Genomic DNA, 13,335 nt, shown 5'->3' on the forward strand with positions numbered 1-13,335 from the left:
GGCTTTGTTTGGTTTTGACTTGCTTTTTACGTGGTTTCAGGTATGATTGTGCTCTGCCTGTACCTCTCTCCTGTTGTTGGAGACCTTCAGGGTATTTTGATACACAGATGTACATCAATCACTTTTCTGTTTCCTTAATGTCACATCACCGCCTTCAAACAATTTTCCTAATCATAATAATAATAACAACTTTCTTAACAAGCTTTTGTGGGGTATATTTTTTTTCAGAGTATGTGTTGACAGTTGCTGCAAGGCCCTCAGTATAAGAGTGTTGGGAGAGTCTCTGTATGATACCAGCATTAATATAGTTTGTAACTGGTGATATGTTTTAACTTGGGGATATGATTTAATCTTCTGTAGCTTTATTTTTATTTTGAATGTAATCAGGCTGATGAATGATTAAATAGTTACCAAGCTGTTGGTAGTGCTTATTGTTGAAAACATTTTTTTATTTGATTTCTTCAGTTGGCTGCAGGTTTCATTTTGTACAAAGAACAGATATGGGTGTGCTCTGGTTGATTGTGTAAATGCTGTCCACCGCAGCTTAACAAAGCACACCCTGCAGGGGGCAGGCAGCAGCTGTGTTGCAAAGTGCTGTGCTGATTTTGCTGATCAGTACTGCTGGTTTGAAAGTTAAGGATTGGGAGGTAATGTCTGTCATGCTTTTGAGGAGCGCCCTTGGCAAATTTTTAAATTTTTAATGAAAAGCTGCTTTTCGACTCATAAATCTTATGTGAAGACAGTTCATGTTGCTTGTGTAATAATATCTTTTGTAAAAGGCTATGACAACTTTGGTGTATTCAGAATGAAGTAGGGTTGATGGCACCACAGAATGTGGCTCTGGTAAAAGACTACTCTGAAAACAACTGGTTTTGTTTTATTTTTAAGTCAGTAGGAGCCGCTTCATCTACCTGGTGTAGATGGGTCTCTTTTGAAATTTAATTTTTTGATCTGTGAGATATAAGTTAGCAGGAAAATATTGAAAATTACAATAGTGTTTGTTTAATCCCAAGAGTTTTTGTGTTAATTAGTCTTGCTGTTGGGGACAGATAAGCAACAGGAAGCAGAGACAATGCATATGAAGTATACAGTAAAATATCTACATGTGTGATAATTCAGGGTTCATATGGGCATTAAAGCTGCATTTATGAAATTTAGTCCTTTTGTACTGGATGTGATAATTATAGACTTGAATTTTGGCCTTAGTTTAAGATTTTGTGTACTGTTTGTTATACAGTGCAGTGGCTTTTGCATTGACTTCATTGCATTACATTTATATTGTGAAAGTGTTTGTAGTATCTCTTATCTTTTGGTTTTGAGGTTTTGTTTCAAAATGTAGTGGGGTTGGTTCATAAGATGCAATTTTCCTCAGGAAAATAAAGAGGAGGTTTCACTTAGTTATAATCTTCGTGTTGTGGGTTATTGGTAATTCTCTCTGACAGAAAGGTCAGCTGTTGGTCCTGCTTCTGTGAACATTACAGTGTCTGAAGTGTGGCAGAATGAGTCATTCTATAGTGGAAAGTCTTTGTTGATCCAGGTGTCAGAGGTTTGGAAGAGGAAGTAAAGCTGATGAAAATTATTTTTTTATAGGAGCTGTTTTTTCATCTGTATTGTCCTTCCTTTCTTCTGTTAGATTAAATGTAGTCTTTTATCATGAAGCTGCACTTTTTGAATTTAACTCAAAAACTGTAGTTTAACAGGAACATTGTGTTTCTTTTTTACACAAGAAACAGTTTATAACAGTTACCAGGATTTAAAAAAAAACACCCCAACTATTTGAAATTCCTTTTTAATAGTATTGTCTGTCCTCAAGTTTCAAGTCGGGTCATTATTGGAATTGAGTGCTAGAATTGGGAATGAGTGCTAGAAACCTCACCCTCATGTAATTTCACAGTGCTTATTGCCTTACTGATTTAAATGGGCTTTAAAATATCATAGAACTTTTTTTTTTAAATATTCTTGTACTCGTTAGAATTCCACAGATTTGTTGCGTACATATGGCTTTTGGAGAGGCAAAGGAAGCAATTCCATTTTACTGTGAAGACTGACAACAGGTCAGATACAAAGGCATTTATATGAATGTTTCAGAATATTCTGCAGTGGTAATACTGTTGTTATGCTGACCTGTTCTATCAATATTGTGACCCGAATTCATTTGAAAGCAACTTATATGTGCTTTAATTCTGCTTTTTGCACTGTGGATTTGTTTTATTGTTATTTATATTCTATTAGCAAAACTCCTGAGCAGCAAGCACATGTACCTGAATAGTAATTGCAGCTTAGTTCTCTGTAGATTTTTGCTTGCAGAATTTGAATGGGGCACGAAGAAAGATGTGATGTTCTTAGTACTGGATTTCGGTATTTTCTAGATGCAGTCATGCAGAATGTGCTTGCGAGGCAAACGGTGTTATCAATGCAGCTGAAAGAGATCAAAGCCTCTTGGAGGGGGTGCAGATGAGGATTTCTGAAGGGAAGCTTGTATATTCTCTGCTGCTCCAGAGAGTGAATAGTTTACAGAATGGGTAATGTGTAATACTCTTTAAGTATTGAAGTATGTAGTGTTATGTGATGCATACAGGTGGGATAGGAGTTTTAACAGCCTATAGCTATTCTTTGCTGGCTTGTGGGAGCAGTGGTTTGATCTCATTCATTGCTGTGCCCTACATATTGTGATGAATACTCTCATTATCTCTGACACTTTAAAGCAGGGGTTTCCTTTCTCATGTGAGCATGGCTGTAGGTTATGGCTCCTGGATATTACTGTTTTGTTTGCAGAAGCTTCTCAGATTCTTCAGGAAGTTCAGGTTTCCCTGCTGCAAGTCCCATTGTGTCACATTGCAGGCTTTTTCTGAGCTTCATGTACAGTGCAGTCTTTTTATCTCTTACTACTTGTTTTCCATAAACCTTCTTGACTACTATATTCTTGTGTAAAAAGCATGGGATGATTGGCAGAAAGAGAGGTTTGGACGTGATTTTTTTTTTTTTGGTGGGGATTTTCTTTGTTTTGGATTGCCAAAGTATTAAACACCTTTGCCTTCCATAATTATTAACACTTTTCACATGTATATATAACCACTCTGTAATTGGAGAGGGGAGCTTCAGATGCTCTTCCCTCCATCCTTTACTTACTTGGATTTCTCTGTAGCATAACTTCAAATGAGTGATCTTGATTATTACTCATTAAAGTAATAATGCTTTACTGCTTTAAAGCAGAAATCCACCCTTGACAGTAAGTAACTGGGAACTAGATTTAAAGATCAAACTGTTTTGAGAAACCAGAGTCACTTTTGTGAAGCCTCATGGAAAAAATTGGAGAGAATTTATATGATAACTTATGCCTCACATCTTCAGTTTTAAGAAGATGTGACTTGGGTGCTCTGTGTGACTGACTTCATTATGTATTAAAGTTTGTTTGCTTCCTGCTTTTGTAGTGCTCCTTTTCATTTAATGATGGTCTGAGGTCCTCAAGGGGAATGTCAGAGGAGAGTGATAGCATGGAGAAGGCAGATGTTTTCTAAGAATGTTTAATGGAAGCTTTTCACAAGATTTTGTAGAATTATGAAGTGGTTTCACTTTATGAAAGTGTTTCAGGTGTTTCATTCTGATGCTTTTGTGTGTTTGTATTTTTGTTTTCTGAAGACACATTTTTAGAACATTTGTTCCATTGGTTTTAAAGCAGTTCCTGCCTGTCATTGACTTTATGCAGAAAGTCATAACTAGGTATTTGAAATGCTTCTATGAACTCTTTCCTTAGTGCCTAATGAAGAGGAGGTGCAGCTTACTTTTGTTTGTAAAACAGGGAAACAATGCTTAACTGGAAACTATTATGTAAGTTGAAACCTTTTGAGTAGGATATGTTTTTGGAAACTACCATAACTTCATTTGATAATAATAAAAATGAATAATTATGCTTTGTATTTGAGGAAAGTTGCCTTTATTATTTGAAAGGCCTAAAAAGCTGACTTTCGCTGTATGATCTCCAAAATATGTTTTGCGGACTAGATGATCAGAATTAAAATTTTGTGAAAATTGACTGTACTTGTGTGGCTGAAGACTGGTCTGTATCCTTGCATTCCTGCATGATCCATGAACTTGTACTGCAGATACACAAAATACCAAATGTGATCGATATTAGATTGCTTAAATTGCTTATCATGCATATAAACTCCTGAGAGGAATTTAGGAGTGTTTATACGCTTAAGCAATCAGTCACTCTTGACATCCAGAAAACAGTTTCATTTCTTTTTGATAAATGACAGTTCTTATCTTTGGAGAAAGATAGAGAGTTTCAAGAGATTTGTAAGTGTTTTGGGGAGATTCCTTTGCTTACAAGAATATATCAGGGAATAATAGATACAGAAGTATCTACGTGGTTTAGGACAAGCAATTTTTGTTCTTCAGCCTCTTTTCCTGACATGGAAACTGCAGTGAATGTGCCTAGCATTCTTGACAGAGAAATTCAGTTGTGAATGAGTTTGAGGATGAAACACAAAACTCTGAAAAATAAACACTTTAATGCAGAGTTAGAGTGGAGAGTGGAAATTTAAGTGCAGTGCCTGCCTTGTTGTCTGAGTGTGAGTGGTGGCATCTGTTTCTGTGCAGTTGGGATTTATCTGCTAAGCATGTGGCTGCAAAGTTAAATGTGGCTTGAACTGCAGCTATACACACACACAAACACGATATCAAAAAATGATGAAGACTAGAAGGGATCTTTTTGGGTTTTTTGGTCTCCTATTTCCTGATTTTTTTGAAATGTGAAACCAATTTCTTCCATGTCATCAAATACTTTTATTTAAATCTGTAATAGTCCAAGCAATGCCCCAAGGTACAGTTTGGAATGTAATGGAAATAAACATTAAAATGATTTTTATATGGAGAAATGATAGAAGATTGTGATGCTGTCGTGCAGTTGTTTTTTTTTTTTTTTAGAAGAAAACTTTGGAAAAAGTAGAGGGGAGGGGACAAGGACATGGTTTGGGGAGACACAGCTTGAGAAGCTGCTGTAGAAGAGATTGGGGGATAATGGACAGTCAGTGGTCACTGCACTCAGTTGTTTTTATATCCAGGTTTTCAAATGCCAATATTAGAAAAACACATTACTTCATTTTGGAAAATAAAAACAAAACTTGCTTATACAGACATTGTATCTTGAGAATTCAGAATACACTTTTGTCTCATCTGCTTTGTTAGTACCTGGAGGTAGAAATAAGTTGTAACTTGCGATATTATTGATATTGCTAATATTAACAACAACAACAAACAACATGGTAGTTTAGAAAGCTTCCTGGATTGTTTCTTACATCTTCTCTGAATGGACCTTTGCTCTTCAGTCTGTACTGTGTTGTTAAGAAATCTGCAGATTAAAAGCATGGCTACTTGGCAGTAGAATGTGTCCTCAGTAAAATAATCTGCTCTCCCTAAAAAAAAAAAACAAACAAAACAAACAAACAAAAAAACCTTTGAAAAAAAGCTACTTGAATCTTATCTCATTATGTACTCACACAGTACATACTTCATGGAAAAGATTAGGAATGTGCTCATTTTTCTCTTTTAAAATTCTTGCTTCAGCAGTACCTTGAGATGGTGGTGGGGTGAGATGGGGTCTCATTTAGAACATTTATTTCCCTTGTATAAAGGGAAATAAGTGTTCTAAGTGAGACATGATTGTGCTTCATGATCCTTCTGCAGAAGGCTTTTGTGTTGTCTTTTGCAACGATCAAACAAGTGGATTGAAACTTAAAATCGATTATAAAAATACTGTGGCCGTTTTGTGAATTGTCACGGTTAAGGAGTATTGGCAGGAGAGGCAACCATTTAAACCAAATCTTTACAAAAGTGTGCATGGAACGTGGCTTGGAATATTACCTGTGAGAATGCTCTGCTTTCTAGAGATCATGACATGCTTAGATTCTTGCAAAAAGTACAGAATTTCCCAAGCCAGTTGGAGATGCAGCACACCTGCCCTAGGAAGGCTTGATAAAGCTAAAAGGGGCAAGTAAGTAGCCAAGTGCCTGTGCCTGCTGGGAGTTAAAGGTGCTGTGCTGGAGGTACAGACCAAAAGCATGCCAGCTATCGAGGGAAGTGTGAAAGGAAGCTGGCATGACTGAACATCGGGCAAAGACAATTACTAGAAAGCTGAAATAGTATCCAAATGAGGAAAATTGTAAGGATGTAAAATCTGATAAGTAGAATATAAAAGCATGAGATAGAAAAAAAATATAAAAAATTGAGGAATGCTTTCAAGTCAGCATTTGTTAAGAGAGAAAAAGGCAGGAAAGCAAGTTAGTAGAACTAGAGAATCTTCGTCCAATAACTGAAGGAAGTGAGGGATGAGATAATTTTCTAAGTGGTCTCTAATGGCTCTGTTAGGTGGACACCTTCAGGTCGTTGGATGCAAATGCACTGTGAAACCAGTATTACAAAGGGTGTTCACTGATGTTCTTTCTGTGTGAGAAGAAACTGCATTAACTTACAGAATTCATGGACACGTGGTGTTTGTTATAACATCCTGTGGAAAGGTCAGCAGGACTTAGAAGAGAAGCTGTGCTTCAGACCTTTTGGAACTCATGGAAGGAGTTACCAAGGGCACCTGTAAGGCAAGCTCCAATTCTCTATGATAGCTAGGATTTCCAGAAGTCATTTAGTAGCCTTCTGCATGAGAGGGGTAAGTCCTTGTATGGATAATTAGTTAATAATTCGATATATATAATTAAAGACAAGAAATGAAGTAGTCAGGATACTTTTGAGAGGTGAGTAGTAGCTGTTACAAAAATGTTCACAGCTGAAGAATTATACCCGTGGTGGTATAAACTGCAGTTAAATTCAGAGTGTATGTAGAGGTGGGAGTTAGCTGGAGTGAGGAATGTGGAAACTGCAACTTCTTGCAGGAAGGAACACTGTATTGCTAAGTACAATACATAGTTCTGTGGGAACAGCAGTGCAGGCTCAGAAAGATTAATTCTGTAAATTGTTCAGATAACAACAGAGAATAAAACACAATTGGCCATTGTCGAGGTCCATGGTGCATTTCATTGGACTGCTGTGTTGGTGCAGGCTTGGGAATATCCTGAGAAGAACAGTTCTTATTTCTGCATGTATCTAGGTGACACAGATGTTTGTGTAAGTGTAGATTATTTGACTTCTTAATTCCTTTTTAAATATTCTTATTTTTTCATTTCTTTTTGCAAAGGTCTTCTGAATGATAGAGTAGCTAAAGTAAATATCTTGATTCTTTGCTGTTCAAAGAAGCATTGTAATGCGTGTCCTGTGATCAGATGTAGTACTGGAAAGGGCTGTGCCTAGCATAAAATCTCGCTGTGCTCAACACCTAAGGATTTGCCTATTTCAAAGCCTCTGGATAGTGAAGACAGGAGCAGTGATTATTAAACTGTAGAGTAAACTTGACAAAGTCAGCTGGAGACTTGAATCTCCTTGATTTCCCTTGAATGCAGGGCCCCATGACTGCAAGGGGATTTATACAAGGGGCAAAAGTTGGCCAGGTGGAGACCACTGGGGAACTAAAATTTGGATTTGGAGTTGTTATTCAGACTGGTAGTGGAGTAGCATAAGCAGACCGTATCCTCCTGAGGTTTGGTGTGCTGCACTAGAGCATAGGCTCCAGTGGCAAAGGAAATCACTTGAGGATGTGAAGTTACAATAGTTTGAACAAATTCCCTTTGCAGTTGTAGTGTAGCCACCTGGCTGACAGCTGCAGTCCCTTTCTTCACCTCGTGTTGGTGCTGAAGCTTTTTTCCCTCACACAGTGCTTAGGGAGCTGTACCAAAGAGTAACCTTTCTTAAAATAAAAAGTACAAGCAAATCAAATGGTTTAGCTTCCTTAAAAGGCTGCTTCTGGGACAAACAGATGCCACCATGAGACAGGAGTGCATGAAGGGGTGAAAACAGGAGAGAAAAGATGATCCTGTGAGTTCTGTGACAGCAAGCTGTTCTCATGAAGACACGCTGCGGTTCCTTGAGCATGTACTTTTACAGACTTGGCTTGCAGGGGCCTATTCTCAGTTAGTCTTCAGGATGTCTCTAGGTTTTAGAAAAGAGGTTTTATTAATTCTCCTGAATATAGTTGTAAATTGGAATACTTAAAAGATTCAACTTCAGTATTTTCAATAATAGATAGTCCTTAATTTCTTTTTGCAGGATAGCTTTTCAAGTTTATAGTTTCCTGGCTTTTAATTCTACTGTTATGAAAATTTTGAAAACCAGTGTAATATTTGGAGGTCTGATATTTTCATAATAAATTTGTAACAAATAATAAGAGAACTCTGAACCTTATAAATGTTAGCCAGCACTCAGATTTGTATTTTTATTTCTTTACAGGATCTTGAGTTTCATGGAGTAATGAGATTCTACTTTCAAGACAAAGCAGCTGGAAATTTTGCAACAAAATGTATCCGTGTCTCCAGTACTGCCACAACTCAAGATGTCATAGAAACTCTTGCAGAGAAGTTTCGACCAGACATGCGAATGTTGTCATCCCCTAAATACTCACTTTATGAAGTGCATGTCAGCGGAGGTTTGTATTTGTTCATAAAGTCCTTCCTGCATCCTCACCACCATTATATCTACTCCCAGCCAAAGTATCTTTATATTTGCCATCAGTTTCTGAACCACATGAGACTTGGGTTTTTTATTCTTAAATATGTTGCTATTAATTGTTTTTGGGGAGTGGTTTTCAAAACCTGATTATACATACTAGGCCTGCAGTTAATGTAAAATTTGATTATGATTTGTAACATGCTGTGATTGACTTCCTGTTAGTGTGTTGACATTTGTGAGAGAGTTGCTATTTTTAGGATTAGTAGGTAAAGACTAAATTTATAATGGCAGACTAGGATTGTTAAATTGACCAGTTGAGAGTACACCTTGTGTTCTTTGACATTGTGGGCCTGTGATGGTAATCTTGTAACTCATGTTCTTTTACTGCTGAACTGGGGGAAGTTCAGCTTAATATTGTTTGAAGCCACTGTTTCTTAAACAGATCCTCTGATGTTACCTGTGGAGAACTTGGATATTTAAATAGTCTTTGGTACTGCTAAAATTTGTCTCTTTCAGATCAGAAGGTGATAGTGTGGGTGGTGGGGGTGGGGACAGATAAAAGAGAAACAATCTTTTGGTTGTGTTTTTTATTTTTGTTCTTAAGAAGTATACACAAGTTCTTGAACAACCTTAAATACTGCATTTGAACGACTGAAAATATTTTTTTTTTCTGCTTTAGATTTCTTTAAAAGTCTGTTAGTGCTGTACCTATAGTCAAAATGAAATTGTTTTCTTTGCGGAACAAGTTCCTGATTTTTAAAAGATGATTGAGGCATACAAGGTCAATAGGAGTGTTTCTTACTGAACAAAATAACCACAAAGACATTGTTGTTTTCCTGGGCATGTGTACTGTCTCCTCCTTTTCAAAGGGAAAGTCAAATGGCAAGACTTGCTTAAGTTTTTTAACCACTCTGTCAGTTGTTTTTCCATATACTTAAAATAGATGTAATACTCGAAATGAAATTTTGTCTTGGACCTGAATAATGTCGTGGGGGCTTTTGATTTGTTTTATTGTTTAAATTTTGTAATCTTGTTTATTTTTGTGCAGTCTTTTTAGGATAGTATTTTTGGGCTGCAACCAGACTGTGGTCTACTTTAAAAAGTAAATTTAAAAGTAAATTTAAAACAAGAAAAATGAGTATTTACAAGGCCCAGGATGTTACAAAGTGCTAAGCATTTCAACTCTAAATCTGACTTACCCTCCAGAGTGGTAATGTTGTGTTCCAAGACTTAGTTCTGATAAAGGAGTTATGTGTGACTACTTTATGGGGACATTTAGCTTATGTAGATAGATGGAACACTTGGGCTTTTTGCTGGAAAGGAGACATGCAATTAATTCTACATTCCCAAGCTTGCTTTCTGTCCCTGTACTTAAGAGGGAAACATCAACTGATGTGTTCTGTTAAGCAAACCTTTTGGTTTTATTGAAAGCTTAACTTACTTCAAACTATCTTTGCTCTTGAGATACCAAGTAATTGTTTCTGCTTTTCATTTTTTTGAAGAAGAAAGAAGATTAGATGTGGATGAGAAACCTCTTGTTGTGCAGTTAAACTGGAACAAAGATGATCGCGAGGGAAGGTTTGTCCTCAAGAATGAAAATGATACACTTCCTCCAAAGGTGAGTCTCTACAGAGCATGCTAGTGCTAACAACACTTTTGAAATCTCTGGGGTTTGGTTATATAGGAAAACATAACTTTCACTTTTCTAATTCCTGAAAACAACTGCTGCTCATGACCTTCAATATCTGGAGCAAGTATTTTTAAATACTTGAAGTGCATCTTTGCGACACAGCTCTTTTGTTATCTTTAGATGGCTGTGACCCATGTAGCTGTCTAGTACTGGAGCATGCCTAGAGAACTTAAAGCTTGCTTTGTTCTATTATGATGACTTGAAAAATACCTCAAATAGTATATGGTGCCGCATACCAGGAGGTAATCCTGTCTCTTGCAAAGCTTTTAAAAGGGAGTGCCAGGGGGTGTAAAGAGCTAAAAATTATTACCTCCTTAGGTAACATTCTCTTTCTTGAAAAAAATGATGGAAGACTTTTTCCTTTTGTGCAGGGTTTTTTGATTTGGGTTGGTTTTGCTTTTTTGGTTTTTGATTATTTTTTTCTCTTACAATTGCAAAATGAATGAGCTGCCAACATCAGCTGTACAAAAATTTGCTTTAATATTAGCAATTTAAACATTAAATTAGATTAGACTTTGGTTCCTGAAGTCATATAATTATATATATTATATGTAGCTTGTTTGCCTATAGCTATGGAAAACATGCTATTCAGTGTGGGCTATCTTAAGGCGAGTTTTTGATCTTGTGCTGAGCACTAAATTTCCTTTGCTTTTGGATCTAGAGCTTGTTAATTTTAGAAGTGCTTTAGGTATAGGGATGTGAGCCTGTACTGGGCATTTGACTACAGGATACATCCATGTTACAGGGCAGAAGGGAAAGTTAATGATGCCTTGCACTACATGTACCAACCCTGCTATTCCTATTAATTGAATTAAGTGATTTGCAATCTTCCTTCTCTATGTTCTTTGCTTCCTGATAGAAATGAGAAAATCTGCATCTTCTTTCTCTCATGCTCTGTAATCTTTACAGAAGGCAAATGAGCCTAGGATTACAGGTATCATGTGTATGCAAGGAGCAGGAATTGAAGAAGATGATGCTGGAATGACAACTTGGAAAAACATACCACTGGGGAAAAGTCTTCTGTAATGTTTTTCCTTCTGCAGTTTATCCTTATCTGGTGCTCCAACACAGTTGCCTTGAAAGCAGATTAAGCACAGCACTGTTACAGAGTATTTTTACTCAGAAGCAAAAATTTCTTTTGCAGCTTCAGTTAATCTTTTGAGGCCAAGTAGATAGCAGGCATTATTTATGTAAAAATCTGCAGTTCATTCACTTGGTTGGGTACAATTAGTTCGTACCTTCTTGGGAATGTGACATTATATTTGCCTTCTCTGTGTTTCCCTTGAGAGCATTATTCCCATCGCTGTGTAATGGAGTGTTGGCTTTGGGTCAGTGATACTGTGTCTTAAACAGGTTCATCTGCAAAGTTAAAATCAATGCTAACTTTTCTTTGGATTGAAATTGATGGAAGCTGTTTTAAACTCATTTATTTCAGAAAGCTCAGAGTAATGGGCCTGAAAAACAAGAAAAAGAGGGAGTAATTCAGAATTTCAAGCGAACTCTCTCAAAAAAAGAAAAAAAGGAAAAAAAGAGGCGTGAAAAAGAGGCATTGCGACAAGCGTCAGATAAAGATGACAGACTTCTTCATGGGGATGATATGTAAGTGGCTTTAACTTATTTTTTAAAACTTAAATCATAGTTGTTTTTAAGTGCATTTGCAAAAGAAAGTGTGACATGCAAACACATGCTAACTCAGCTTTCCCATGCTCTGCAGTATTGGAAATCATAATAAAGTTAGTAAAGTAAATCATAATAAAGTTAGTTATGTAAAGTTTCTTTAATGTCTTTCCTCCTGTCCCTGTGTTTAAGAGGTAGAAGACTTCTTGTTTTCTTTAAAAACTAGCAGCTAGTAGTCCTTAAATTTATATCAGGTGAGCATGGGTACATGAACAGCAGTAACTATGTAGTAAAAGTAGCAAAAGTGAAATTAATGTAGAAACCATCTTACAATAACTTAAATGAGCTCCTGTCTATGAATCCTGTTGCTTTTTTATCCTATGTGAAATAATAAAGATGTTTCTCTTTTAAGCTCTTAATGACATTCTTTTTATTTAAACTAACTTGGCAGTGAGAATTTTCGCCTTGCAGCTGAGGTTTACAAAGATATGCCTGAGACCAGCTTCACTCGCACAATATCCAATCCTGAGGTGGTTATGAAACGGCGACGACAGCAAAAACTAGAGAAGAGAATGCAGGAGTTTCGCAGTTCTGATGGCAGGCCAGACTCAGGTAGTTGAAGTTCTTCTGCTCAAGTTATAAACATTTTACTAAGAGAATATTCTTAAGGCCAGCAACTCCTGTAAATTTGACTTTTGCTTTCTCCACGTTTTTTGCACTTGGCTAGTTTATCTGGTGTGTAACTGAACAAAGGGTTTGTGAAGGTAGGATTCCACAGGGGGATGTTCCATTGTGAGTACAAGTCAAAGCTTTCAGTGGTGGGCAGATTGAGAGAGAGTGTGCTCATTGAACTTGCTAACAGTAGTGCTAAACTGGGAAAAAGGAAGGATGGACTTAGCCTGGCAAACTGAGGAGGTTGGCTGAGATAACTGACATTCCTTGTACTAAGAATGAGCTGAATGACCTGATGGAAAATTCAATCAGTAGTGTAAATAAAGGATGTAAAGGACTGATTGTTCTGCCTAAAGGATTCTGGTAGATCTTGTGAATAATAGTGATTAAGTATTTCTCATTCATGCAATGGGGACATAACAATGATTGTATATACACCATTAGAAAACAACAAGTGAAGCTATGTTAGAACTGCTAAAATCTGAAATTATTTTCTGTTCATGGAAGAGGAGTGAAGAAAGAGTTAGAGGTGTAGAGAGCATTGTCCTGAAGGAAATCTTAAATGGGCTTGTTAAAGAAAGGGGAGGTCAGCACAGACTTCCTGACAAGATGGTAAAGGTCTGTTCATCAACCAGTCATTGACATTATTTCATTTTAACTTCATGCAATACTAAGCATGGTGAAACATTAGGAAAACACTTCATTAGATAAATTACAGAAATATCACTGGAGATTTTTACCAGTGGAGAGATAAATCTATTTTGGGGATATTACATAATTTTTCTTTTATTAGTAGAATAATG

At 36.7% G+C, this 13,335-nt stretch overlaps 1 protein-coding gene across 26 annotated transcripts in view; it reads left to right on the forward strand.

Moving 5' to 3' along the window:
• The window catches only part of AFDN (afadin, adherens junction formation factor), a 115,346-nt gene that overhangs the window by 25,279 nt on the left and 76,732 nt on the right, over positions 1–13,335 (forward strand). For 18 of the 26 annotated variants that reach the window (XM_074537387.1, XM_074537401.1, XM_074537409.1 and 15 more), the window contains exons 2-5: positions 8,335–8,530; positions 10,056–10,171; positions 11,679–11,842; positions 12,312–12,472. In XM_074537387.1, coding sequence (XP_074393488.1) covers positions 8,335–8,530; positions 10,056–10,171; positions 11,679–11,842; positions 12,312–12,472 — 637 coding nt within the window. The remainder of the gene's footprint in view (positions 1–8,334; positions 8,531–10,055; positions 10,172–11,678; positions 11,843–12,311; positions 12,473–13,335) is intronic. The other 8 variants (XM_074537388.1, XM_074537403.1, XM_074537404.1 and 5 more) reach the window with 1 other exon arrangement.

Source organism: Zonotrichia albicollis, chromosome 3 (genome assembly GCF_047830755.1).
Source record: "Zonotrichia albicollis isolate bZonAlb1 chromosome 3, bZonAlb1.hap1, whole genome shotgun sequence".
Taxonomy (NCBI): domain Eukaryota; kingdom Metazoa; phylum Chordata; class Aves; order Passeriformes; family Passerellidae; genus Zonotrichia; species Zonotrichia albicollis.